The following is a 27,523-nucleotide window of genomic DNA, read 5'->3' on the forward strand; positions in this document are numbered from 1 at the left end:
CCGACGCTTGTGCTTTTACCAAAGTGTAATTAGGCTACAAGGGAAAACATTTCACTAAACATGACACATCCTGGCTTGATAGAGCTATCAGACTAGGCATGTCTCCATAACTAAAACCAATTAAATCTTAGAATCAGATATTTCTTAAAATCATAAGCTAAGAGAATACATGCAAAGAAAAAAAAACATATACACTGTAATATTAATGATGTTCCAAATCCACACGGATTTTGTTTCACCTATGGAGCACAAAAAGACGCTAGTATTATGACAGATTCAGTCGCCTTTCACATTCATTGTATATATAATGAATGTGAAAGATATAATTTTTGGCTGACATGTTTTAAGTTTTCATCCTGCAACTATATTTGTCGAAGAGTTGAATTTGCATTTGTAACAATTATGTAGCGCAACTTTATAGTCTCTGTCTCCACCTAGTGGTTAGACAGAGAAACTGTTCTAGATCAGGAAATAATTTAAAAAGGCAAACCTGTTTAAATGTATCTATTTTATAATGAATATACATTTTATATGCAATAAGCAATCCGAAACATGTAGTCACATAATTTTTTATTGTAAAGATTTATTTCAAAAAAGCAGAACATTGCAGAAGAAGGGATGAGTCAAAAGAAAATAAGGGAGAGGGAGCGACAGAGAAAAAGAAATTCCACACTTGACTTTGGCAAGACTTTTTGAAGCTAAATATATCAAAATTCCACAATAAAAGTAAGAAAATGTCTAATTTAAATGCTTTCTTTCCCTACAGATGAGTTCGTATTTTACATTAGCTTCTTATACATCTAATAATGCAATAAAAAGTCACAATCTATTTTCAACTCCAAGTTAATATTTCACGATTTATAAAATAAATTCAAAAAACATTGAATGGTTGTTTACCTGTGCTTTTTAGTTTGGAAATAAAATGTTAAACTATCCATAGACTGGAAAATGCATCACCTTAAGCCTATATCTGACAAGATTTCCCAGACAACTTCACAGTCGAGGAACAAAAAATCCTCTGTCCTCACCAAGCACTTGCTGTCTGAATCAATTGGGCATTGATTGTTGGTGACCCACCTTGATATCGCTCAATACAGGCACCCTCAGATTAGAACTTGTTTGCGAATCCCACATCACGGCCTGTTTTCCTTCACAAATCAGTATAGGATTGCATCCAAAATCTTTAAGGGATGAAGAAAACCATGTTTTGTTTACAGGAAATGCTACGTATCTGTTTTGAATGCCGACCTTTACCCAAAAAGAATGTGATTGTTCATAACAAATGAAAGAAAAATGTAATTACTGTTAAAAAAAGGAAGTGCACACTGATGTTTTAGTGAAGGTGGTACTGAAAAGTGTCGGTTATACATTGATACAGTATATACGCCCACTAAGAAGGCATCTAAAACTAATCACGGATAACAGGCCTGGTCCACGTGTGTGTTATTCTAAAATCCTACAAGCTGGAACACACACCCCTCGCCAATACCGCTTCAGGAAACCTTAGGTTAAAACTACTCTGTTTCTGCCCTATTCAGCCTCTTAAAGGGCTGATTCAGTGTGTGTTGGGGTGTGTGTGTATTACAGTGATAGTCACTTTTAGCACGGGTGCACGTTGCACGCGCGGATCTCCTTCTTGTTTTTGCAGTGGTTGGGCTGTGAAGATTTGCCTTTCTTCTTTAAGTACATCATACGCTCTTGGACCCCCCCGCCGCATGGCTTGGTACACTCCGTCCAGCTGGACCACGGGCGTATCGGACAGGCTGTTGGAAGAAAACAAAGAAAATCAAGGGGTTTTTTGTGTAACAGGGGTTTTGGCCCTTTGATTAAATAGTTCACCAATACATTTCTGTCAAGACAATTCTCAATAAAATTTAGCACGGTAATATTCATGACAATGGTAATGTGTTTGGTCTTGACGAAATAGATCTGCTATGCTATATGCTGCTGCAACAGAGACTTGCTACTGCCAATACATCCACAGACATGCTGGTAGAAAATACTGCTGCTGCACATATAACAAATATGAAATAAGCCCCACACATACATGGAAACACCTATAACAGATCTATACAGGTGGAGCTGGGGAAGTGGAGGGTGTTTTAAACACGATGGAGGTGACCAAGATTAAGTGCCAAAAATGAGGTGCCGAGGAGGACAGCACAGTTAAAGGTGATGTATTAGCATGTGTGTTCATGTGTGTTAGGAATAAGCAGCAAGGCCAGAGAGACTTCTCTAGTACAATGAGCCGGGGACATCCTCTACATCACCATTTGTAGCCCTACTGAATCACTTCATCAAATGCTGACAACGTGTTTGTGTGTGTGTGTGTGTGTGTGTATAAGATATGCTCTGGCTCACACAGAGTGGCAAAGCTTTAAAAGATGGGATGTATTGATCAATTCACAACTTCACATAGAGCAATACAGAAGATTTACAGGGAGCTTAGGAGAACAATTTAATCAATAACAAAAATATTAGCTCTGTTCCAAAACCGACAGCTGCCTTGTTGCTTACAAAGAGATTTTTTCCTTGTTAGAATGCATCTTAATGCTCAAGTGACTGATTTGGAATGTTGCTCTAATATCATTCAAAATTTGGGGACAGTAAGATTTAAAGAGTTTAAAGGAATTACTATACTATTACTTCTATGGAACAAATGCATTATATTAATCACAAGTGACTGTAAAGAAATTTAAAACAATTTCTGTTTCTAGTTCTATTCTTTCTATTCATCAAAGAATCATAAAAAAAATGGTTTCCACAAAAATATTAATCAGCATTACTGTTTCCAACATTGACGATAATAAGAAATGTTTACTGAGCAGCATCAGCATATTAGAATGATTAGAAGAACCATGTGACACTGAAGACTGGAGTAATGATGATGAAAATCCAGCTATTTATTACAGAAATAAATAAGATTTTCAAATATATTCAAATAGACAACCGATATTTAAAATTGTAATAACATTTCCATGTTGTACAGTTTATTTTTCATTAAATAAATGCAGCCTTGGTGAGCATAAGTTTTTTTTAAATCGTTCTGATCCCAGATGTTTGAACAGTAATGTAGTGCCATGAGTTATTAGTCTGAAATGCATTGGTAAGCCTAAAACTTATAGAACACACACATATTGGGTAAAATAGTGAATTTTTAATTAAAGAATTATTATTATTATTATTTTTTTTTACTTTATTATGCCATTGTAGAGAAAACAGGAAACGAAGTGGGAGAGAGAGATGGGGATTTGAACTCTTGATGCCTGTAGTGCAACAGCGTGATATATCGGCACACTGCACACAAATCTATTGGCACCAACATACATTCTTATTTCAAATAACTATTTTTATAAGTTTCAGACATTTTGGGATTGCCTCCATAAATAACAGATGCAAATGCATGCATCAGAGTTTGATCAAAAAGTATCTAAAAAATCAGCTCTATTAGTTCTCTGCCTTTAAAGAGCACACATATGATGACTTGAAATGTTTCCACTGTAGGCAGTTCACTAGGATTTTATCTCTTGGAACTGATTGGATTGTGAAAAAAATGGCCATTTCACATCATCTTGACATATTTCAATGGTTTTTTGAAAATGGTTACTGTAAATGGTTCACTCACAAAACTTTTTGCATTCCCACAGAGAAACTGTACTTTTACTTCAAAAACTTTGCGAAAGCTTTTGAGTTTTCCCAGCCACTTCAAATTTTCATCCCGAAAGCAACATTTCTTGGGGGATGCCAGAAGTTTTGCCAATGAAAAAGTATTGAAATATAATTTTTCCTTCCATCTCATTTTTTCCCCCATCACCATGTCCCTTTAAGAGCTTTGTACCAAGGTGAAATCAGCCAAGAAAAGTTTTAAAGAGGTTGTTAAGGTTATTACATATTGATGACTGAAAGAATGTAAAGACGTCTTTGGAATAACTGCCTCTGATAAATCATGCAAAGTAAAACCAGGAACATAAAAAGGTCAATATTAACTTCCAAGTTGACTTTTAAAGCCAAATTCAGCTGCACAAATTATGGGCAATTAACATAACTCCTGCTTCCAGGAAGGATCTGTAGACAGAGAGCTAAACTTGCAATAAGCAAATACTAAATATTTCTGGACCTGAGTTTTCCTCTGCCACAGATTCCTTGCTCGGTATTGCTCTCCTCCTGTCTGAAGCTTCCTGTCTCTTCCTCTTGTCGCCGGTTCGGGAGCCTTTTGTGCACTTGCGGATCTTGCATTTTTTCCTCTGGACTGTCTCGGGACAGGGCATGCCTCCAAACTGAGGCTCTAGTTTGACCATCCGTGAGCGGATCATGTGACCCTTCCCGCAAGACTTATTGCACTCGGACCACGCCGACCACTCCGACAGCATGCAGTCCGTGGCTGGAGGAGGAATGGAGGATGGGATTAAAAAGGAGCATTTCATTCACGTGTGTATTTCTGTGCATGTACTACAATTTGGGAACCATTTTGTGAATTTAATATCACAAAACCTTCATTTAGGGATGTTTTCAATTAGTAAATCGCATTGAGGTTAGTTTAGTATTTACATGAAAACACAAAGTCTTTGGTATAAATGAAAGTGTGTATGTGTGTTACTCACGGCATTCAGGAAGCATGCACTTTTCAATCTGCTCGAGCTCATCCGGACACAGGCTGGGCTCTACGGGCGTCTTCAGCATGCGCTGACGAGAACGCATGCCCACACCGCAAGTAACGCTGCAATCTCCCCAGTCTGACCATGGAGAGAGCATACACACCACTGCATCTACAAACACACACACACACAAGTAATGAAGAGTTACTATACTGTTCATAAACTCAAGGTATACTAAATTAGAGGTGCACGGTATCGAGTGCATACTACGTTTATAGTACTTTAGATTTATTGTGCATATACTTGCAGTTCAAACAATCTAGTGCATACTCTGCCTTAAATTCAACTGTTCCAATGCTTATGCTCACATCAAATAATGGGATGAACTCTAAGGGCCCTATTTTATCGATCTAAATGCAAAGTGTAAAGCGCACAGCGCAGGTGCACTCAGGGCATGTCCAATTCTACTTTTGCTATTTTAACGATGGAAAAACAGTTGTCGCGCCCGGGTGCATGGTCTAAACAGGTTGTCCCTATTCTTTTAATGAGTTATGGGTGTTTCTTGGGCGTAAGATGCAATACACCAATCAGAGTCTCATCTTCCATTCCCTTTAAGAGCCAGTTGCGCTCGTGCCATGACGGATTTTCTGTTTACACAATGGAATTTGGCAAGCGCAAAGACAGAACGCGTCTCTTAGATGAAACGGAGCTGTTTGTGTGCGAGCAAATAGCCTAATTCTGATACATGTGATGACTATCCATTATGACATGTAGGCATTTATATATACATATATTTTAAAATTATATATATTTGGCATGTTTGTGTGCTGCTGTGTTTAATAAGCAGTGTGTACGTGTGTTGGGGACCCGCCTATTATAATACGCTCTTTAAATAACAAACAAATAAAACTTTGCGTCAGACTTTAGACCAGGTTTGAGTTGGTCTATGGCGCAGTTTATTTATGTGCCTGAACACACCTCTTTTTTAGACCAGCACGTCCATGGGCGCACAAATGAGCACAAATGCATTTGCTAATGAAACGACGTGGCACTGGACGGGAAAATGCGAACGGCGCCGGACTGAAACTAGCAAACACACCTGCGCTGCGCCTTCCGTTGCATTGTGATGGGTGTATTATAGGGCCCTTAAAGTGCTGTCCTTTTTATTTGGTAAAATATGTATGTGTCGAAAGAATAATAAAATGTGAAATTCTGTAGTTTTGTAGCACATTCATCTTTTAACCAAATTAGCAAATGTCTTGATTCCACAGCAGAGAAAGCAATTTTGTCTTTACTGTTCAAATACTTATAAAGGACACTGTATATATATATATATATATATATATATATATATATATATATATATATATATATATATACATACATACATACATAAACACACACACACACACACACACAAAACAAATTAATTAATTAAACATAAAAGGGGGCTAGGGTCTTTTCCTGTAAATCATATTTTTCTATAAAGGACAAAAGATGTACTGCATTTTCTTTTTCATCACATTGAGGGCTTGTGTAGACAAGCTCATTATTAAATGCACAAAACGTTGGTTTCACTTTCAAGTACTTAGATTTGTGTATATAAAATTTTCCCAGCAGAAGCAGGCAATGTTAAGTCATCTTTGTTATTGTTTGTTCAGGGAGGACTTATTATAGACCATAATATCAGAGTGATCTTGCATTATTTCCTTATCACTTGGTTATGAAATGTAATTTGCAGACCAGACAGAGTTGTCGGTGATTCTTCCTATTGTTGTCATGCAGTGTGTAACCTCCTGTTGGTGATTTATCATGGAATGTGAACGCAGCAGCAACTGAATGCTACCCCAGATAGTTGTGCAGCGTGAAAACAGTGATGATACAATGATTTTGAAAATCATGCAGTGTGAACTAGGCATTACTATCTGCAGTTGCGAATCATGACCGGGATTTTTTATCACTGGGACTGCTCCATCTTTCAGTATTGAACAATGTGCAAATCCAAAGTCAAACTGGGCCTTTTTTATAAAACATTTGACAACAAACACACTTGCGAAACTCCGTTGCTGCCCCGAAAAACAAACTACATCCACCGTTTATGTAACGCTCGGTTCTCCAGGAAGTTGAACAAGGTTATATCTCTATTACAACCAAAAACACACTTCTTTGGAGACATCCTTCCTGATCGAGTCCTGTGCAGCGCTGCTGAATGATGTGTTGATCGCAATCTTTATCTCACTCTGGTCGATGTGAGCGTGGGTGCGTTCTTCTGAGAGAAATGCCCATATAAGGAGTTCCACCCCACATTACTTAATGAAGAACCACGATCGAAAAATAAAAAACTTTCAGAAACTTGTAAGAAACCCATAAGTGTGTATTTGGCACAGAAATACTCTTAGATGTCCAAATAGTTTTTGAAACTTTGGCTATGCTTAGCATGAGAATCCAACTCTTTAACATTGTACATAACTCTGAATGCATGAAACAGCATTGTACCTCCCCTTAATAACAACCTTACTAACTATTAATAAGCAGCAGATAAGGGTATACTGAGGCAAAAGTCATAGTTAATAGTTATTTACTAGTGAGAATTGGAACAGTAAGGAAAATGGAAAATTTAGTGTGAATTAAAATAATAAATATCAAATATTACCTATAAATCTTTTGCATTATAAAATATTGCTTCTTGTGGCGATGGTTTCAGTTAAAAAATGTAAAAGTATATTAAGTATAATTTAGAGCATATATTTTAAACTGTATTGCCAGTCAAATGATTTTTTTCATATTTGTAAAACAAATAGTATTAGACCAAAACTTTGCCATGATGTTTGCAGTTTTTTTAATCAACTATATATATATATCAATCATATTTAAATTATATATATATATAAAAAAATCGTCCATTATGATCATGATTGTTTTTGTTAAATTATACAAACTATAATTAACATCAATGTAATAATGTGCATAATGCATTAAATAAATATAATAAACAAGGACTCTTTATTTATTTATACTCATATTTATTAAATACATAAATAAATAACTAAATGTTGCTATCATGATACTGGTTTTCTCATCCGCGAGATTAAAAATGCCTAAATTTCTATAAAGTTCCTAAATATTCACATATTTAAATGTACTATTTATTACATTTAGTGATTATTTATGTATCGTATTTGAACGGTTAACTGAATTACTGTTCAATTTGAAGCATGTTACAAGTTGAAACTGAAATGCACAGTGAATAAATACTACTTCTATTTAGAAATTTAAAAGCCGTTTATCAGATCAATAAAAGTGATATTATGTAACTAAATATTACTTTACAAAGCGTATGTGACCTGCTTCAGTATGTCTTGTCTTTAAAAGAAATGATGGAGCCAAATTAATTAATGACTTAGCGATGACTAGCTACACAATCCCATGCGTGAACTTGACGCCTCAATTTAAACAAGACCTTATGGACGGCTGGTCCAGCCTTACCAGGGGCAAGTGACAAGCAGGTCTAATTAGAAATCGACTAGCAGCCAAGAGGAATTCTGCTAATGAATCAAGCCTGGTGAAGCAGGGCATCTAGCCCGGCCCATGAGAGGGTGTTGGATTGAATTGACTGAACTGACATTTCGTGGCGTTCATACTTACTGCACTCAGGCATCATGCACTTCTCTGCCTCCACCAGCTGCGCTCGACAGGCCGAGCCATCTGAGGCCTCCATCTTCATCATGCGCTCTCTCCTCCTCATCCCCACTCCACAGCTCACGCTGCAGGGCTCCCACTCAGCCCACTCTGTCACCACACAGCTACTGGGTGCTGAAACACAGGTAAACGTGTAGATTTTAGGACAGTTATTTGACTGAAACTTGAACACAACATAAACAGTATATAACTCACAACAGTCCTCGTTGACCACACACTTCTCGGTCTCCTCGGTGGGCAGCGTGCAGCTGGAGCCGTCCTCTGGGAACTGCTTGACGTATCTCTCTCTGGACCTCATGCCCATTCCACACGAGGCGCTGCACGGAGACCAGCTGATCCACTCCGACATCATACACGTGGACGCCTCTAGGGAACAGAACAGACATATGCTAATGAGGTACTGTGCGTCACAAATCTGTCCTAAAAGTTTACTTTGAGATCTGGTGATGAGTGAATGGATATATTTGGCTACAGTCATATTTATCATAAAAAAATTGAACTAAAGATTCATGCTTAAATTCTTGAAATTAGTTTAGTGGACAAAGCAAATAGTGTCTATGTAAGATTATAGATTGTATTAATCGTCTGGCCAATCAATCGGTCGACCTCTAGGGTTTATTATAAATATTAATATGTCTCTTTTGCTAATCCATTCATTGCAAACAGCCTCATGTGACGAATTACTTTTTTCTAATAAAGAAAACAGGAGTAAGATATTCCTTCTTCGCCATATACGTACAGCAATTCAATGCAGTGACCCATCCCCATAATCCTCGTTCTTTATGTATGACAGACTGTAAGATACAATCCTCCTCTATCGTTTTTCAATGCTGCCGTTCTCTACAGTTCATCTTTCATATCTTCCACCTTTCTCCCCTTATAAAGTGCTGACAGATGTGATCAAATTGACCGATCCAGCCATGCGTTATCTCACCTCAGCCGTTCCAATTATCTCTAAGGCAGAGCTTGTAAATAGATTTGTTATCAGACGGGATGGATGAACTTGGGGCGACTCTCCATAGATCTGTCTCCAGTGCACAACTGCAGACCCCACTTGGGACCAGCAGCGAGCACTACCTAATAAAGCAGAACTAAGTGAATCATTAATAAGAGCTGTAAATAAACGTGGCCCTGATGGGGCCCCCAGAGGCCCCACTGTCGGCCTGTCAATGGGATGGTGGATTATCAATCAATGCAGGCCCTTTACGGCCCATTAATTAAAAATAAAAGAGCGTCTACATGAAGCGATGCAGGTTCTATTAATCAATAGTCAGTGCTGCCGCCTTCAACATCTTTAAAACCCTCACGTCAGAGCTGACAGAATGAAGACGTGATGTGGAAAAACAGACGGTTCAGAGGATGGAAAGGTACAGATGAGGCAGACGGATGGGTTGATGAAGATACACTGACAGACAGAAAAAAAGAGAGACAGTCATCAGTCGCCAGGTGGAGAGAAAGACAGATAGACAGAGAGAAAATGTCACAGACGCTGTATGATTTGGTCTAAGAATCTTATTGCACATATTTTTGCTTATTGATATTGAGATTGGAACTGCAACATCTCACATATTTGTTGCTTTGGTATCAAGATTGAAAGATTAAAAGAACAGGACAAATTCAAATTCTAATGCATTTTGTCTCCTACTGAAATTATTATGTTTCACACATCAAAAGTGCTGCTAATATAAAAAGTTACTCTTTAGGGTTATTAATACTTGAATAAAATTCAAACCCAAAATGAATGGGCTAAAAATCAATCCAGTTTTCTTTGCATTCACATTGTACTTCAAAATGGAAATTTTTATTTTATTGTTTTTTTTTTTCACATTGTATTATTTCTGCATATTACTGTAACATTGGCGCTACTGCTACCATTAATAGTTAATAGTTAAACTAGAAAATGAAATCAATTAATATTCTAAAATATTAAACAAATCAATATGATATTTTATACTAAACTATTTAATATTTATGATATTTAAAAACAATTATTTAAATAAAAAATAGTTTATATAAGTACATCGTATTGTACCAAACACATTTGAATATTCCAAATATTTAGAACACATTGGAAGATATTTTAATATAGTGTATTATGTTTTATGCAGCATTTCAAATACTATTGCTAAAAACGTTTTTTTGAATATTTTAAAATAATCTAAAATTCTAAGATTTTATACAATAGTACATCATAAAACAAACACATTGGGATTTTTTAAATATATATTTAAAACTTTTTTTGTATAATCTGAAATTAAATGATTTTATAATACAATACTTTATACAATATTATTTCACATACTATCAAAAAATAATATTTAGAATATTTTAAAATATTGTAAAATTACAATATTTTTATTCAATAGTACAGTATGCTGAAAACATTGGAATAACTTGAAAATGTAGAGCCTTTTAGAATATTTGTATACCATAAAATATCACTCTACCCACAGTGGTTATTTAAACATTTAAATGCTGCCTTTATTTTGACGAAAAAATGAAAAAGACCTGTTTCTGGCACACTGGTGAATAATGTATAATTAAAACCCACAGCACATGGGGACTATATTTGCTTCATTAAATTACAGCTTTTTGTGGTCACAGAAGGCCATACAGCAATCGTGATTTGAATTTGATTGTGCAGCCCTTACAGGTGTGTCGATATACAGATTTAAGAAAAAGGCAACCAACCCACACAAAAGAGAAAACATTATTTGCACTTTAACTTATCAAGATTTTACACTTCGACCCAAACGGCCAACCTACCGAAGTGCAAATGTCATATTGATTCTTTTAAACGATAAACCACAATGTATAGTTTATGGTTATTGTTTATAGCGCCTACCTCTCCAATGAGGGAATCAATACCCTGATCTGCTCGAGCATATTGCAGGCATAAAACTCTACAGCAGCAGTTTGAGGTCGGCTAAGGTTTTCGTAACCTTGAAAACAGAGACTTTGCATTTCTCTACATTACTCGCACTAACAAGGCTATCAATTAATTACCTGCTCCACTCAGCACTTCATGCATGCTTTTCTGCACAACATTTTTATTCCTTCTTCCTCCATTTTCCCCCCTTATTCTATGCACCTTCCTTCCTGACACGCTCTTAGATAGTGATCCCTAAATCCGTCAGCCTCAAAGGTTTTTTATGCGCTGGAGAGCTGGAGACCAGCGTTATCTAGCTCACCCTCCTCGCTGCAGCCCGGCCCCATGCAGGGCTCAAAGTCTTGGGTATGCAGGCAGGGCACGTTGGGGTCCAGCTGTGCTTTTAGCATCCTCTGCCTCATCCGTCGACCCTTATCGCAGGTGGAGGAGCTACAGGCTGACCATGGAGACCAATTTGAGTAGATGCACGTCTCTGGAGTGTTGTCGGCTGTGGAAATGTGAGTGGATTGACTCATTAGAGGACACCGTATGAAAAGCAGTAGCATTTATAAAGCTTTCCTAAAAGGAACAGTACACCGAAAAATAAAAATATGTTAAAAATGTACTCGTACATTCAAGATTTAGATAAAAACATACATGACTCCAGTCCAGCAGTTAATGTCTTTGAAGTAAAAGACTGCATGTTTGTAAGAAATAAATCCATTATTAAGACATTTTCTCCCCAAAAATGAAAATTACCCAATGATTCACTCAAGCCATCGTAGGTGTATATTGCTTTCTTCTTCCAGAGAAAAACAACTGGAATTATATATATATATATATATATATATATATATATATATATATATATATATATATATATATATATATATATATATATACACAAATGTCCTGGCTCTTCAAAGCTTTATAATGGCAGTGAATGGGTGTTAAGATTTTAAAGTCCAATAAAGTATGTCCATCCATTATAAAAAGTATTGCACATGGCTTCGGGGCTGTCAAAAGCAAAGTGATGTGTTTGTGTATAAAAAAACTAAAAGAAAATCCATATTTAAAACTTTATAAACTGTAACGCCATTCTCTCATGAACGCGAGTACAACAGTTAGCATAAGCTAGAGATTATGGTTTATAAAGCTTTAAATAAGGATATTTTTTGTAACACAAAAGCATCGATTTGCATCAGAAGGCCTTTATTAACCCCCCTCAGATGTGTGGATAAGTTTTTTTAAAGGATGGGTGCACTTTCTTGGGCTTCAAAATCTCAACACCCATTCACTGCCATTATAAAGCTTGGAAGAGACAGGAAATTTGTTTAAATATATAATCTGTTGTATTTTTCTGAGAGAAGAAAGTCACACGATCTCAGATTTCATCAAAAATATCTTTATCTGTGTTCAGTAGATGAATGAAGGTGTTACGGGTTTGGAACAACATGAGGGTTTGTAATTAATGAACGAATTTAAATTTTTGGGGTGAACTATCCCTTTAAGTTTATACCGTCGCTTTTAGATGAAATACTACATCGCTTCATCCACTGAAAAAGCCCATTCCCTATACTCACATTAAAATCCACCAACATATTTATTTAGAATAGTTTGGACTGTTTTCCCTTTTAAACGGTGCTTGATCTGAGCATATTTCACTCCTGATTCAGATGAGTTTCCTTTTTTACTGGAAAAATCAATATGGATCGAGGACTCGTGTTTTAGTCAAAAACAACATCTTAATGACAAATTTACCACAAAAATGCAGCTATTCACTTGACAATAGATTAAAGGTACAATTTGTAAGATATTTGCAGTAAAATATCCAAAAACTACTAGGCTAGTGTTATATATTTTGTCCAGCTGATTACTAACAATATCTCTAATGTTTTCAACTACTTGTAAATCATGAGAAAATTCCCCATTCTAAACAGTGACACGGGGCAGTGCAGTCGCCTGTTAATGACGTTAGTTACCCTTTGTTACCGCCTTTACTGACGTAGAAACCACATGACAACAGTGTCGTGAACAAATGCAGAAGTAGTGTCTAGCGTCCAGCAAACCACTAGCTTGCTTCAAGCAGTTCCTTATTTACTTCTTTTTGCACGTTTTATGGTGGATTGTGTTACTTATTTATGGAACATAATTAATGTTTACATTCTGCCACTGGTTCTGTCGACAAGGACAGCAACTGTAAATGTAAGTCTACGGGCCAACCACACAAGAACTCGTCTGATCCATAGTCTGATCGAGTCTTTGCATTACTTTGTATATAATCTACTTGTGCAAATCATTGAACTCGCATTTGCTATGTATGCCCAATTACTGTGTAAGAAGACAACAAATCCCATCATTCCACGCTCCTTCTTAGCATCATCAAACCACGCGATTGTTATTGTTTTGGTAGTGTGCCCTCTAGTGGCAGGTCCTACAACCTGTACCTTTAACAGATGGACTGGAGTCATGTTGTGGTTTATTGTGATGTTTTTATCAGCCGTTTGGACTCATCATGACGGCACCCATTCACTGCAGAGGATCCAATGGTCAACAACTGATGTAATGTTAAATTTTTCCAAATCTATTCTGAAGTAACAAGCTCATCTACAACTTGTCCTGAGGGTCAGTACATATATTTAGCAAATTTCCATTTTAAAGATTGACTTTTTCTTTAAGGATTTTTATCTTTCTGTCTCTTTTTTTTTGTATTCCTCTTTGTGGCTCAGTGCTTCTATCAAAACATTTTCTGACCAGCCTGACAGCAACAGAGTCTGAGCTCAGAGCTGGACTAATAGCTGCTAGCAGCATAGAAATGAGACTCTTTAGCTTTAAAAGCAGCAAAGCTCTTGTTCATTCCAGTCTCCATCTTTCCACTCCTGAAACTCACAAGAAACTGGAGGGAAACCACAGGTAATTATCTGGCAGAGTGCATTAGCCAACAAACATAATTGAAGTGCACCATGGTAAAGCATATTGTTCTTCTTCATCTTCCTGTTGTTTGACTTAACCGTGACAGAAGGGACATTGGGAGGTTTACTCCAAGATACCTGCAGGCCGCCTTGTTCATTAAACTGTCCGGTGGCTATGTTTTTAAATGAGGTGCTACAAATTGGATAAGATAGCGTAGCCATACACACCTTCCTCCTTCTCCTCCTGAGCAATATCAGCGACGATATCGTCTATGGTGTCGGGCACGGTATTGCACTGCTCTCCCTGCAGATTGGAAGAACATGGATCAACATCACAGCGCCTGATAAGATCCACCATTTGCCATCTGATCACTATCATGCTAAGCCCCGTGCAAAAAAAAGATTCTCTAAGGGCAGATGATTGTAAACTAGCTGGCTCAAGGCAATCCCATGCTTTACCCCACTCAAAAGCCTAGAGATGAGATTCTTCCCAGCTGTGAGACAGAGATGAAACATCTGGTGTGGAATATTAAGAGTTCTGGTTCATGTCGATAAGTTCCGGAATGGATTATTTTAGAACAGAATCCTCCAAACACGGTCATTTGAAGGATTACAGATGTGTTATGAGCGTTGCTGAGTGTTTGTGTCTCACGACTGCTTGCTTTGACATATTTTTTATAAGCAACTGCTTTAGTTTGTTTAGCAAATTGACTTTTATGACTCAGCAAATCAGGGTCAGCAGCTATTTTAAACACAGCTGTTTATACTGAATACTAAATATATTTATAAACATTAAAAACTGTTCCACTTTGATAGAGAACAGAAAATAAAAAATCATAAATTGTTACGGGCAAGATTACATGTGGTATTCAATTATAAGTGTTAAAGATGATAGATTTGATAATTGTAAAAAGGTGTAAACAGATATAAATACTATAATTATAAATAACTAAAAGAAAAAAAAACAACACCTTTCTTGCGATTCTCTCCACTACCACTCGGGCGAGGGGTGGGATGGGGCCACCAGAAGGGTCGTAAAAGGGGCTCTGTGGGTGATCCAAACTGGTGAGGGGTCGAATCCGCTCCTGGGGATTGCTGGGTTTATTGGGAGACTTGGATGTACATAAGAAACAGAGGATTACAGGAGAAAGAGAGAGAGAGAGAGAGAGAGAGAGAGAGAGGAGGGAGGGTAATAGAAAAACAGAAGTAGAGTATGTGACTTTTGGATGCCATCTGCCAGGGCCTCCCACCTTTCATTTCCATATACATCATTCATTGACTGCATAATATTTCCTTTATGAGTGATTTATGGCCTTGTTTCCTGCCCCAGCACTTTGAGTCACCTGACAGTTACTTGCGTTCCGCTTCCAAGCCTTCAGAGCAACGCTGCAAAACAAAGACCAGCTGCTGCTCCAACTGCTTCAAGAGTTCAACTTCTGAAGCTGACTTATTTCTTTCAAGAAACAACTCTGTCTTGTACCAGCAGGGGGCAGCGTGTGGTTCCACTTAGTATCCGGGACATGCAAAGACTTAATACTGTTTGCTCTGAACAGCTCTTGAGTAAATATGAAGATGCTATTGACACTAGAAGCAACATAGACACCTTGAGAAAACTGGCTTATTTGCACTCTTTTTTTCCTCTATGTATTTATTTATTTAGTGCAGCTTTGGATTTTGTACATTCAGAAGCAATTTTAAATTTGCTTAAAATGCTTAAAACTTCAGACAATGTGGAAGCACTATGAATTGAAAGTAGTTTTCACTTTGTTTATAAAACAATTTCATTTTCACATCAAACCTTCAGGGCATAACAAAATATTATTCCATTACCTTGTAATTATTGCTGTCAAAGTTAATGGGCATAAATGCAATTAAAGCTTTTATTTAATTTGACATCATAACTTTCATTCTGTTCTGAGTGGTTTATAAAAAACTGATCAGAACTAATAAGAGTGCATACAAACATGTCTTCATCAGAGCTCCTATTTAAAGATAAATAATAAAGACACCCATAATGAGAATTTATTCATAAATCAAACATGTATCTTTGTTTAATTGTATAGTAATTTAATCAATAAAGCTCAACAAGTGAAATATCACCTACAAGATACACAATTAAACATACAAGTTCATAAAGTGTTGATCATTATTATAATTATTTTTATTATACATTTTTTTTAAAATAATATTTTACCACATAACTGTTTTTTAACAACAACAACCATTTTATTACTACTATTTATTACTATTACTATTGAATGGCTTAATACTGAATTTTATTATTGTTGTTGTTTTAATACGTTTTAAATATTTTATTTTTAATTATTGACTTAACAACAATTTTAATAATACTTAATAAATACAACAACAACAACAGTTTTTACAGTTATTTTACAGTTAACAACAGTTATTATTGTTGTTATTAAATGGTTGAATATGGAATATGATTATTTTTATTAACGTTGATGTATTGTAGGTCGTTTATAATATTTGTATCTATTTATATTTTTTATTTTTTTAAAACAACAACAATAATAATAATTGTAGAAGTAATAATAATAAATAATGAATGGCTGAATATTGATTATTATTTTTTATTTCATTATTTAATTATCGTAATTTGCATTAATTTTTTTTTTTTTTTTTTTTGTGCAAGTAAGGCAGGAGTGCAGTTGCATACATTAATGTTCTGAGTGTAAATTTAATTTAATTTGAATAATCTGCACAACTGAAATCTATTACTGAGTTTTCTTAGAACTAAATGCATTAACATGTTAACCGCCAAAAAATATGATGTTAAACACATTAAATATTTACAAACATAATTTAATGATTATAACAAAAATTCAGTATAAATAAGACAAACCAAGCAACTGACTTGATGTCTTGTCAAACTGTTTACAGCTGGTTAGATTAACATACAGTAGAAGAGAAAGGTTCTGAAAAGCTAGCTTCAGTGTATGCTCAATAATGACCCATGTTGCCTCATATCTGGACTCCATCCTGGAATCTCTCACAGTATGTTCTGATGTAACAAAATCATCAGTCTGTGAAAGCTGACCTCATAAGTGACCCCTCTGTCAGTACCAGCATCCCACGGCACCAGATCCTTCACCAGTCTCTGGACCCAGCCGCAATCCCTGGTGCACAGGTCCTCCCCAGACAATCCCACGTTCCAGTCGGGACTGGGGCCCAGCATAGTCAAGAACGACATGAGATGACGGGCTCGATCCACCGAGAACTCTGCGGAGGGGGCGGAACGCCTGAGAGCAGACAAGGGAAGAGGAGAAGTCATCCGAAAATAAAGTTGTTTCAGAGAAAGGACTGTACACAAACATAATGCCACTTACAAGACGCCTGTGTCCTGTATTATGCGCTAAGACATAATTTGTAAGAATCCATGCAGATGGTAATTAATCAAACTAATTGCCCTGATAACAAACCATCACCAAAGCAACTGTTGCCATTTGAGCGGAGCAGGCTGCATGTTTGAAGATGCTCCTTGGATCTATTGATTAACACATATTAAATATTCATCATGAAACCAGCACCTTATGACTCGCACAGCCCACACTTGAGAGCAGAAGAAAGAGGAAGAGAGAGAGAGCCATGCACTCCATGCAGATGAGAATTAAACTCAAGTTTTGCAAAATGAGAAACAGTAAATAATTATAGTTAAATCATTTTTTTTAATAAAATAAAAATTGGTTATAAATAGCATTGTATGCAGTCAAGAAGATAAACGAAAGGATCTATACAAGCTACTTTGCTAGCCTAATTTTATGCTAGACAAAAATACTGGATCTTATACGTTTCACAACACAAAAAGGCAATTTGTTACTCTAATGCTTTAAAGAAAAAAGTTATAGGATAGCACAGCGTGCCCTATTGGCGGAAAGCGCCTCGTATGTTTGACTTATGGTTGGAAATAATTAGCGTCTGCTATTGCCAGTCCCTCTTCATGGGGTAAATTGGTTGTGGTAATTGACAGTCTGATGTTAAAATAGGTCAAGAGAATGTCCTGATGTATTGGAGCTGGAGGGAGGCCATTAACCTCAATCGCGAAAGCACCGCAGGGGAAATGCTACTCTCATCAAAAAAGCGGAAGCCTTCGCTAAACAAAACCACATCAAATATTAACCGCCTCGTTAGTGAGCGGGAAAGAAACATCTACATACCCAGCAGGTGCTAAAGAGCTTTTTATGAAGCAGGTCTTAGTGTTGAAAAATACTCATCCAAGAAGCAAGATCGTAGTTAACCCCCCCCCCCCCTCTTTTTTGAGGCTGCATTTATTTGATCAAAAAGGAAGTAAACCATAATATTTTTAAATATTATTGTAATTTAAAATAACCATTTTCTCACACTTTTTGGGGGCTGTTGTCTAAATGCAAAAGCGATAGAAACTTACACGTTAAGAGGCTGCCAGGCGGGCCACTGGGCTTTGGTTTTGATAACTGTCATAACATCATCACCCTGAGAGAGAGAGAGATGGAGAGAAACAGACAGAAAAAGAGAATGTGCATTTTTATTGCATCCTATATATAGAACATCAAGAGCGCTGAAACAAAACAGCAAGGATTTTGTGTTCTACTTTCTTCAATTTGTCTATCTTTCCAGCACTACAAAACTAAAAGTTTCTATTCCATGCTTTATTTTTCTCCCTAAGCCTCTGACACTATTATATTCATGACAAGACTTCACTTCAGGTTGTGTGCTTAAGATTTCTGCTATTGTTCGGTGCATTGATCCATTTGTTTCTTGTGATACTTGGACCCAAGGGAAAAGACACCAGGCTTCAACAATACTTTATTGAGAACCACAAAAAGCAGCTACAATAAAACCACATTAGTAAGGAACAGGCACAAAGAAAGTAAGAGAGCGTGATTGAGACAAAAGCAACAGACAGAGATCGACAGGCACCGAAAGAGTAAGAAAGGCAATCCCTGTACATATTCATCAGGGGATGCTGGGAGCTTGTGTGGCTGTGATTGCGAGAATAAAAGCTCAAAGATGTGTCTGAGGATCTGTTCCAACATTCAGACAGGATCCTGAAGGTTTCCGTTACCGCTGACAGTTTCAGGTTTATACTGAAGCATACTGCACTGCACACTGAGACAGCGTATAGTTTCAATTTAAACAGATGCCTTAAAAATAGAATTGAATTACAGTAAGTTTTCCTTTTTGTCCCAAAGTGACCAGTACATTCACAGGCAGCTTCTTTTTTTTTTTGAGAGAGAGAAAAGATTTGTTTGTTGCCTTAGACTATGAGAGATTATCCAAATAATGCACCCTTATGTTGTATTCTTGCTCTTAGCAGATGATATGAAATAAATATTTTCATCATTTTATTGATAGTGAATATAGGGTGCTATCAGGAAATGATGAGCAGAAGGGCAGGAAAAATAAAATAGGGGCACAACACAGTTCATTTAAAATTTAAATGTATGCATTTAGCAGACGCTTTTCTCCAATGCGACATACACTGCATGATTTATCATATGTTATCTTCTGGATTCAAACCCATATCACCCACACGAGCACCAAAGCTCAATGTGTTTGAAATACTAAAGCTGACTAAAAATGTCTGCGATTTGAAGACATTTGGCGCTGTTGTGTTACAGGTGTCCTGAGTTCCAATCCTGACTCCCAGACCTTTCTCTTTCCTGCTTTGCTTCCTGTCAGTTCTGCTCTGACCTACTGTAATTATAAATAAAAAAAGATTTTATTAAAATTATAAAAACATTTTTTTTTTTTAAATGTCAGATTGCAAAAATCTTGTGCCGGTATTGCTATTGTTAACTTATATTAAATACAAAAAATAAACTTAAAAATAAACAAATAAAGATGAGAAATGCTGCCTTCGCAACTAACTTGAGTCAATTAGGTTGCAGTACTATATTATTAAAAAAAGCTAAATAGAAATAATAATAAAAATGATAAAAATGTAAATTACAAAAATACTAAAACTTAAACTAAGATTAAAATAACAACTGACAAAAATAGAATGAAAAAAATATATATAAATAAAACTAAAAGTAATTAAATAATGCAAAATAAACATTACCTTGTGCAGGATGATTTTGTGTACTTATAGAGAATGCATGCATATATATATATATATATATATAAACTTCCATCAGTTTAGGTCAAGTCCACTAAAAGTAAATTTGCTGTTACTGCATTCATCCTCAGAAATAGCACACAAAGGCCACTCGGGTCAACAAAGACATATTGTTGTGCATTCAACTCCTATATTTATCGACACACTAACTGGTTCAACAATAGACCCACTTTGCAACAGAAATTCAATAACAGCTGCGACCAAACAAAGAGCTGTAGAAGAAGTAAGACTGTGCTAAGACTCGGTTCTGCTGTTGTTGGCATTTTCGTGAGAAATACACAGCTGCCTTGGAGTAATCAAGCAATTAATCTGCTAATTGGCCAAATTGATGAATACGTTTCGAAGAGGCAGATGGTGCCGCACATGCTTGAGGATATTAATTTACGGTCCACCACTCTGGAAGTTGGGTCCTCACATACGAACCAGAAAGAAATATACTGCCTGAAATGGGCCAAATGGACTTCACTCCTGCTTATTCGGAGGATTTATCAAGTGTACTTAGGTTGACAACACAGGAGCGAAATCTCAAAGTAAATCACCAAACCGCTGAACCAAGAAATAAACCGGTCCAGTGCTCTGAACATGAACATTGATTGTGGTGCAAAATAATAATAATACATCAGTGCCAAACCGTGGGCCAGAAACCAAGTTCTTCTGAAGCTTTCTGACCTCCTTGAGGGTTTTTAGGGAGTGATGTACCCGAGAAGCTTCAAGAAAACAGAAAGACATTTCGTTCATGGCTGACTGATGATTTTTTTCCTTCGAGAGAGTCTGCAGCTCCCTGAAGGATCCTGTCTCTAGTTCAGCTTTTAACACCTTGAGGCAAGTTCACTTTTGGTTTTGGTGCTTTGGTCGCAAACGTATTCTCAATTCTTTGGGCCGCTCGCATGCATTTCACATACAGGTCACACGTAGTGTATTTTGTGAATGCAGATATGCAGTGTATTGTGGTATGAATGCTAATGACAGTATTTATTTACAGTATGTAAAGTGACAGGTCATCCAAAATATGGTCGTTTCCTCATCCTCATGCCCTTCCAAACCTCTATGACCTCTTTTGTGAAACATAAGAAGTAGATATTTTGAAAAACTGTTGTCCATACAGTGAAATTGAATGGTGTTCAAAACAACACTTGGGACAATTTTCAAAATATCTTTTGACTGATTTAGAAGAAAGTCAGTAATACAGGTTTGGCCCAACAAAAGGGTGAGAGCAAAAATTTCAAGATTTGGGGGTGGGGTGGGGGTTATTAAATTGAGGCAAGAAAATGGTAAAATTTTAAGATTTTGGGCTAATTTGCTTCCATAACCTAATCCATTCTTTTAAGACTAGTTGAAAGAAAATATCCAAAATACACATTTAGGTGTTCGTTTTATTATGCTTTTTCCATTTGCGTCTTTAGATTTCAATTACAACACGTTTCTTTAAAACCAAACTACAGACCAAACTTTCCAGTTTTAATTTAACTGTATTCTGAATATTGTTTTTTACAAAAGAGTTTGTTCACATCTTGTCTAAATTTGTGATAAAATATGTGATTTATGGAGTGATAAAACACAGATATCCAAAATAACCTCTCTAAAAACTCTGTTTAAATATGCAAATATGCACAGATTTGCATATCTGTCCAGAACAGAAGTCTGAGAATTGTATAAAACTATATACAAATATGTATACAGTTCTCAGATTTCTATTCTGTACTTGCATGCAAATTAGTGCAAATTCGCATATTTAAACATCATTTAAAAAAACTGGTAATTCAAAACAATTGGCTTAATGTACAGTATAAAGTATGTAAATTGGTGTACAAACTATTTTCACTCAGAAATTGCTAGTAAATAAACTTAAAACTGCATGTAACATTGAAATAAACATAACACTTTGAAAAAAAAAAAAAACAATAGTCCTCTCTTGTAAAACATAGTCCAGTAATCTTTGTTTTATTTATAATGTTTAAAAATTTCTCACAGTATATGATAACATCGATTCATTGAAATCTTTTACTCTATTCCCCTTTAGTTCTTGCCTTCTATTTCTCAGGACGTTATTCAAGAATGACAACTGTTGACTTTCACTTGCACTCAGTGAATATGCTTTTGGGCCATCCTTGCTGTGCAGCAAATGAGAACTGTGTCACTCCGGGTCCCTGGCTGCTGTTTCTGAAAACGGGTTTTACACTTCACAGACCGTCGCCCCAAACTGACCCCGACCAAATTGCTGGAGGGATGGAGCGAGACAGAAGAGGAGAGGAACAAAGGATGAGAGGTAGAGGAGTGTGACTGCTGAGAAGCCAGAGGGTCTCAGAGGGTTCTTGGAGAAATGCCTCGGGGAAGGTCATATACATCTTTCCGTTTCTGCAGGCTTCAAAAGAGACTCACATAAGCACATGGGCTGAGGGACTGGGCATGCAGCTCACATATTACCAACGGCTGCTGGTGGATGACCGTCAGTGGAAAAAGATGCTTTCTGCCCCATAATGATGTAGTTATGGCACTTGGGTCAATGATATATAAGATAAAGAAAGATACAGAAAAGCCAAATGTAGTCTAAAACTGAAGTTCTTAGAAATGTGCTCTTTATATTCATGTTAGTTTCACATGCAGTGGAAAACCATTTCAATAAAAGTTTACATTTAATGTATTTAAAAATGTCATGGTGTAATTATATACAGTACATGATATTTTATGTTCAGTATTTTTTGGAATGTGACAATAATAAATAAAAATGTTCCAATCTCATTAAAGTTGCAGTAGGGAACTTTTGACGCTCTAGGGGAAGTCGTGGCCTAATGGTTAGAGGGTTGGACTCCCAATTGAAGGGTTGTGGGTTCTAGTCTCGGGCCGGACGGAATTGTGGGTGGGGTTAGTGCATGTACAGTTCTCTCTCCACCTTCAATACCACGACTTAGGTGCCCTTGAGCAAGGCACTGAACCCCCAACTGCTCCCCGGGCGCCGCAGCATAAATGGCTGCCCACTGCTCCGGGTATGTGCTCACAGTGTGTGTGTGTGTGTGTGTGTGTTCACTGCTCTGTGTGTGTGCATTTCGGATGGGTTAAATGCAGAGCACAAATTCTGAGTATGGGTCACCATACTTGGCTGAATGTCACTTCACTTTCACTTCACTTTTTTCACTTTTACTTTCACTAGTGGTTAATAAACAGAACTGCTTGCGTCTTGCGGAAGAACATCGTAGCCGGAACTACTTCTCTCTGTTTATGTCTATGAAGAATCACAAAGGTACTGGGTTACTCCGCCGCTACCCCCGAAACAATCTAAAATAGTCAGAATATAAACACTTATTATAGGTGTACCCTAGTGATTCAGGACAAGCTAAAACACGGTTTGTAAAATGGATTCATGGTGTACTCGCTTATTATGTTAATTTTAATACATTTTGAACACAAACAAAGTTACGGACCGCAGCTCTGATTGGTTGTTTTTTACCGGGAGCGGGGGACTTTCTGCGAATGGCAATAGGACCACTGGGAGGAGCCAGAGGAGCTTGATTTTTTTCACAGATTATCTGTCTCATATTCTACTGTCAGGACATAATGACAGGTTTAATAAATATGTACAAAATATTTTTTTACAAAAGTTCCCTACAGCACCTTTAAGGTTTGCATTGTATTGCCCTCCTTTTTTTCATTATAGTATCAGGAATCTGTATGAGTTTATGCCCCCTAAAAATATCAAACTTAATTTTTAAGTCTGACATCTAAATGTTCATTATGTTAGATGTGTATTCAAGTCTTCACTGAAGTATGATTCCAATTGTTTCACCATAAAATGTAGACTTTATGCCCCTAAAAATTTTTTAAATTAGTTTTAATTCAGAAATGAAAATCATATTCATCAGTGAAGAGATGTATTTAAGTTATTTTATGTATGAATTCCATCATATTATCTTAAATATTGACTTTCATTTTGATATTTGCAGGAGTTATAAGTGTAATTCATAAATTAAAATCCAGTTCATTATAATGGATTTTTATTCATTTGACTTTATGCCTCCTAAATATCAAAAAATGAATTGAAATCAATTAAAATTATATTTATTATGAAAAATGTGTATTTAATCCATTTTAAGCATGAATTGCACTTTTTATGTATTTTTTTAAATCAACCTACCAGCAGGGGACTAACTGAATCATGCTAACCAGCCAAACCTTGACCTCTTCTCTACCACACACACACACACACACACACACAGATAAGAGTAGATAGAGAGTGACAAAGAAAAATATTGAGTTTTCTGGAATTGCCACTCATTTGGCAAACAGCAATTACCAGCCATCCAGAGCCCGGCAAGCGTGTCCTGAAGTTCTCCTCTGAATCACTTTTTCCAATCTACACCGCTTCTTTCAGAGTCATTGCTACTTATCACCCAATAACCCAGAATAATCCTTCAACAGTCCTAGTACATTACTGGCCCTTTTGTGTTGCCTTTTAGTTCTGAATCATTGGTAATCTTGACCTTGTCTGGACAATTGTGGCCTGTGCTGCCCATGACTGCGATTCCCGCAGGACATGTCCATCAGCTGCTAGCTGCGGTGGAAGTAATTGAGTTATGCTCAGAGAGGTGTCAGTCAGAGCTAACAACTCAGAATCACACTTCTAAGGCTTTTGCACACTTTATTTTCACATCATCTAAAATCTGTTTTCAGCCTTAGAGATTTTTGGTAAAGTGTGGGTTTGTTAAAAAACAAATATACAATGCAAATTATTTGAAAATAATTGTCCAATCATGCTTAAAAGCAAACGCGATCATTTAAAGTACCCCTATTATGTCATTTCTAACATTGCCTTTCATGCAGTGTGTAATGTAGCTAGCTGTATGTGAATGCAAATTATCTGCAAAATTGCAAAGCCAAAAGAGCAAGATAAAGTTATTTTCTCCCAAAACAAAGAATCGTCTCCGAACAGCGTTTATGAGTCATTAGTAATTTAAATCCCACTTTCGTGATGGCTACATGTCTTGGGATAACACACTTGCATAATGCGCAGCTATGTTCTACATTGGCCGGCAGCGAACAACTTGACCCACCCTCAAACGCGTAATTTTACTGATGACTGATTTTCTAATCTCTGGCAGTTCATGGTGGGATTTACAAAATGCTTGTGCTCGAAAGACGGCTCAATACCCAGTTTATTGAGACATACCGGCTCCACTGAATCTCAAACTGTAAGAACGATAAACAATAGCTTTTTATATTTTCTATCGATCATTCAAATATGGAACTACAGCAATGGGTGTGTGCTGTACACGGCAGACCAATCACAACAGACTTGGCCATCTGACCAATCAGAGCAGAGTAGGCTCACACAAAAGGGTTTTTTAAAGAGAGTTAATCTTAGAATTGCTTCGAAAGAGTCATTTGACAGTCACTGGAAAAATAAGTTGATATTAAATGCATATTTTGAGCAAAAATGAAGGCATTGTTTGACTTATTGGACCTTATATGCATGTAAACCTATTGAGACTCCCAAAACTATATTAGGAACCTTAAAAATGGCATAATAAGGGCACTTTAACAAAAAAATAATTTTGTAGAAGCATGTGTTCCAGATACTCTGAGCTGCGGAGCTCACACAAGAAATACAGGTTTGAATTTTAGGTCTTAACAAGCCGATATATTAATCCACATTAAAGGACAATAACATTATGTTTATTATAAGAGCGTATTGTAGTTATGTCATCAAATGGTTTAAATATAAAATATTTATCATTAGAGTTATTGCCCATAGTGTGAACTGGAATTAACTCAGGTACAGGTACAGGTATGTAAAAAAGAAAAAAGAAAGAAAGAAAGAAAGAAAGAAAAGAAAAAGAAAAACTCCAATAACATTAGCAACGCAATACAATACAACCTCAAACTAATAGACATCCTCCCTCCTATATGGTCAGCCCTGTAACAGTTTTTATTTATATATATATATATATATATATATATATATATATATATATATATGCACTTATTTTCCTACAGTTTGACATTATTAAAATGCATGAATCATTTTTTGCTGTCTTTCTGGCACACATTATTTTTAATTGGCCATGCTCAATAAGAAGTCTCAGTAAATCCCTGTATAGGCTATTGTTCACTAATTCACAATCTTCAGTATGGATCTGCTTAAAGGCGCGTGATTTCACAGTAACGCAAGAAGTCCACCGTTCTTTCAAGTCCATTACACAAAGGCTCACTTAATCAGCAACAGATCTGGAATTGTTTAAAAGCAGAGAAAAAGTTTAATGAGAATGCTATTCTCTTTAACTTTGCCGGTTAATGACTTACGTGACTTTCAAAATGGAGATAAGGAAAAATCGACAGCACACAAGAAACACTGAAAATAAAGACAGAGTCATGATTACTTGGGCACTTTGCAGCATACAGTAATTTCAAACTATCAAACTAAGTTGAATACTGTCCAAAAATCCTATATATCTAGTAAATTACAGAACTTTCTGTGTGACAACTTGCCCCGGTCTCCTGCTCAACTGTCTCACGGTTGACAGATCAAACTCACTTTTCAACATTCCATTTTAATGGAGCCATGTTTCGCTGATGTGAAGTTCTGAGTAAAAACATAACAACAGCGAAAGATAATTTTCATACAGGTGAAGCCACAATTAATAATTCTGACATGAAAGGGATGCCAAGCAACACGCCAACGATTCAGATCAAACGAAGGAAAACAAAGCTTGATCGTCCCTTTTTTTTAATCAGGCTCAAGATTGTAACATCAAAAGAGCTCATAATTTCATCCAGGGTTTGAAGGCCTTTGTTGCGGCGTTTACAGTGGGAGAAGGGTTGACGGTTGTTTATGCTAATATTGCTAAAACGCAAGAGGGAACTGCGCTAATAATAACTAACTCTTACTGGATCCCCATCCAGGCTTTAATGTAATCCTGGGAAATGCAAGACAGGAGAAAATGAGATAACATTCAGCCTCTCTCTCTCGCTCTCTTTTTCTCCCTCGCTCTATTTTTCTCACAGTGTATAGGGCTGCCTTATGGATTTTGACAATCGTACTTCTAAAATAAGAAAACAGGACATTTATATAACAAATGTTTTATTATTATTATATATAAATATAGATTTTCAAATTCTCATTTTCTCTATAATAACCTTTCAATCGGGCCGAAGGGTTTTTTCGGTCCAAAGTCTCCATATAAAACTCTCAGTCGTTCATTCTGTCACTCTGATGAAGGAGAGGTGAGGCCGACAGCCAGCAGGCATTGGGAAAATGTCACAACTCCCTGGCATTCATAATGTCTATCCCACACAGAAACTGCTTTAACTTTTCTATAACTTTTTTAATGTATCG

General features: G+C 36.5%; 1 protein-coding gene across 1 annotated transcript in view; it reads right to left on the reverse strand.

Moving 5' to 3' along the window:
* Positions 1-553: 553 nt before the first annotated feature.
* spon1b (spondin 1b) overlaps positions 554-27,523 on the reverse strand; it is a 64,054-nt gene continuing 37,084 nt past the window's right edge. Inside the window, exons 7-16 of the mRNA XM_026202300.1 lie at positions 18,484-18,548; positions 17,137-17,338; positions 15,047-15,187; positions 14,304-14,379; positions 11,486-11,671; positions 8,490-8,660; positions 8,241-8,408; positions 4,602-4,766; positions 4,118-4,381; positions 554-1,763 (exon numbers count right to left, since the gene is read on the reverse strand). Coding sequence (XP_026058085.1) covers positions 1,600-1,763; positions 4,118-4,381; positions 4,602-4,766; positions 8,241-8,408; positions 8,490-8,660; positions 11,486-11,671; positions 14,304-14,379; positions 15,047-15,187; positions 17,137-17,338; positions 18,484-18,548 — 1,602 coding nt within the window. The 3' untranslated portion in view covers positions 554-1,599. The remainder of the gene's footprint in view (positions 1,764-4,117; positions 4,382-4,601; positions 4,767-8,240; positions 8,409-8,489; positions 8,661-11,485; positions 11,672-14,303; positions 14,380-15,046; positions 15,188-17,136; positions 17,339-18,483; positions 18,549-27,523) is intronic.

This window comes from Carassius auratus, chromosome 25 (genome assembly GCF_003368295.1).
Source record: "Carassius auratus strain Wakin chromosome 25, ASM336829v1, whole genome shotgun sequence".
Classification (NCBI taxonomy): domain Eukaryota; kingdom Metazoa; phylum Chordata; class Actinopteri; order Cypriniformes; family Cyprinidae; genus Carassius; species Carassius auratus.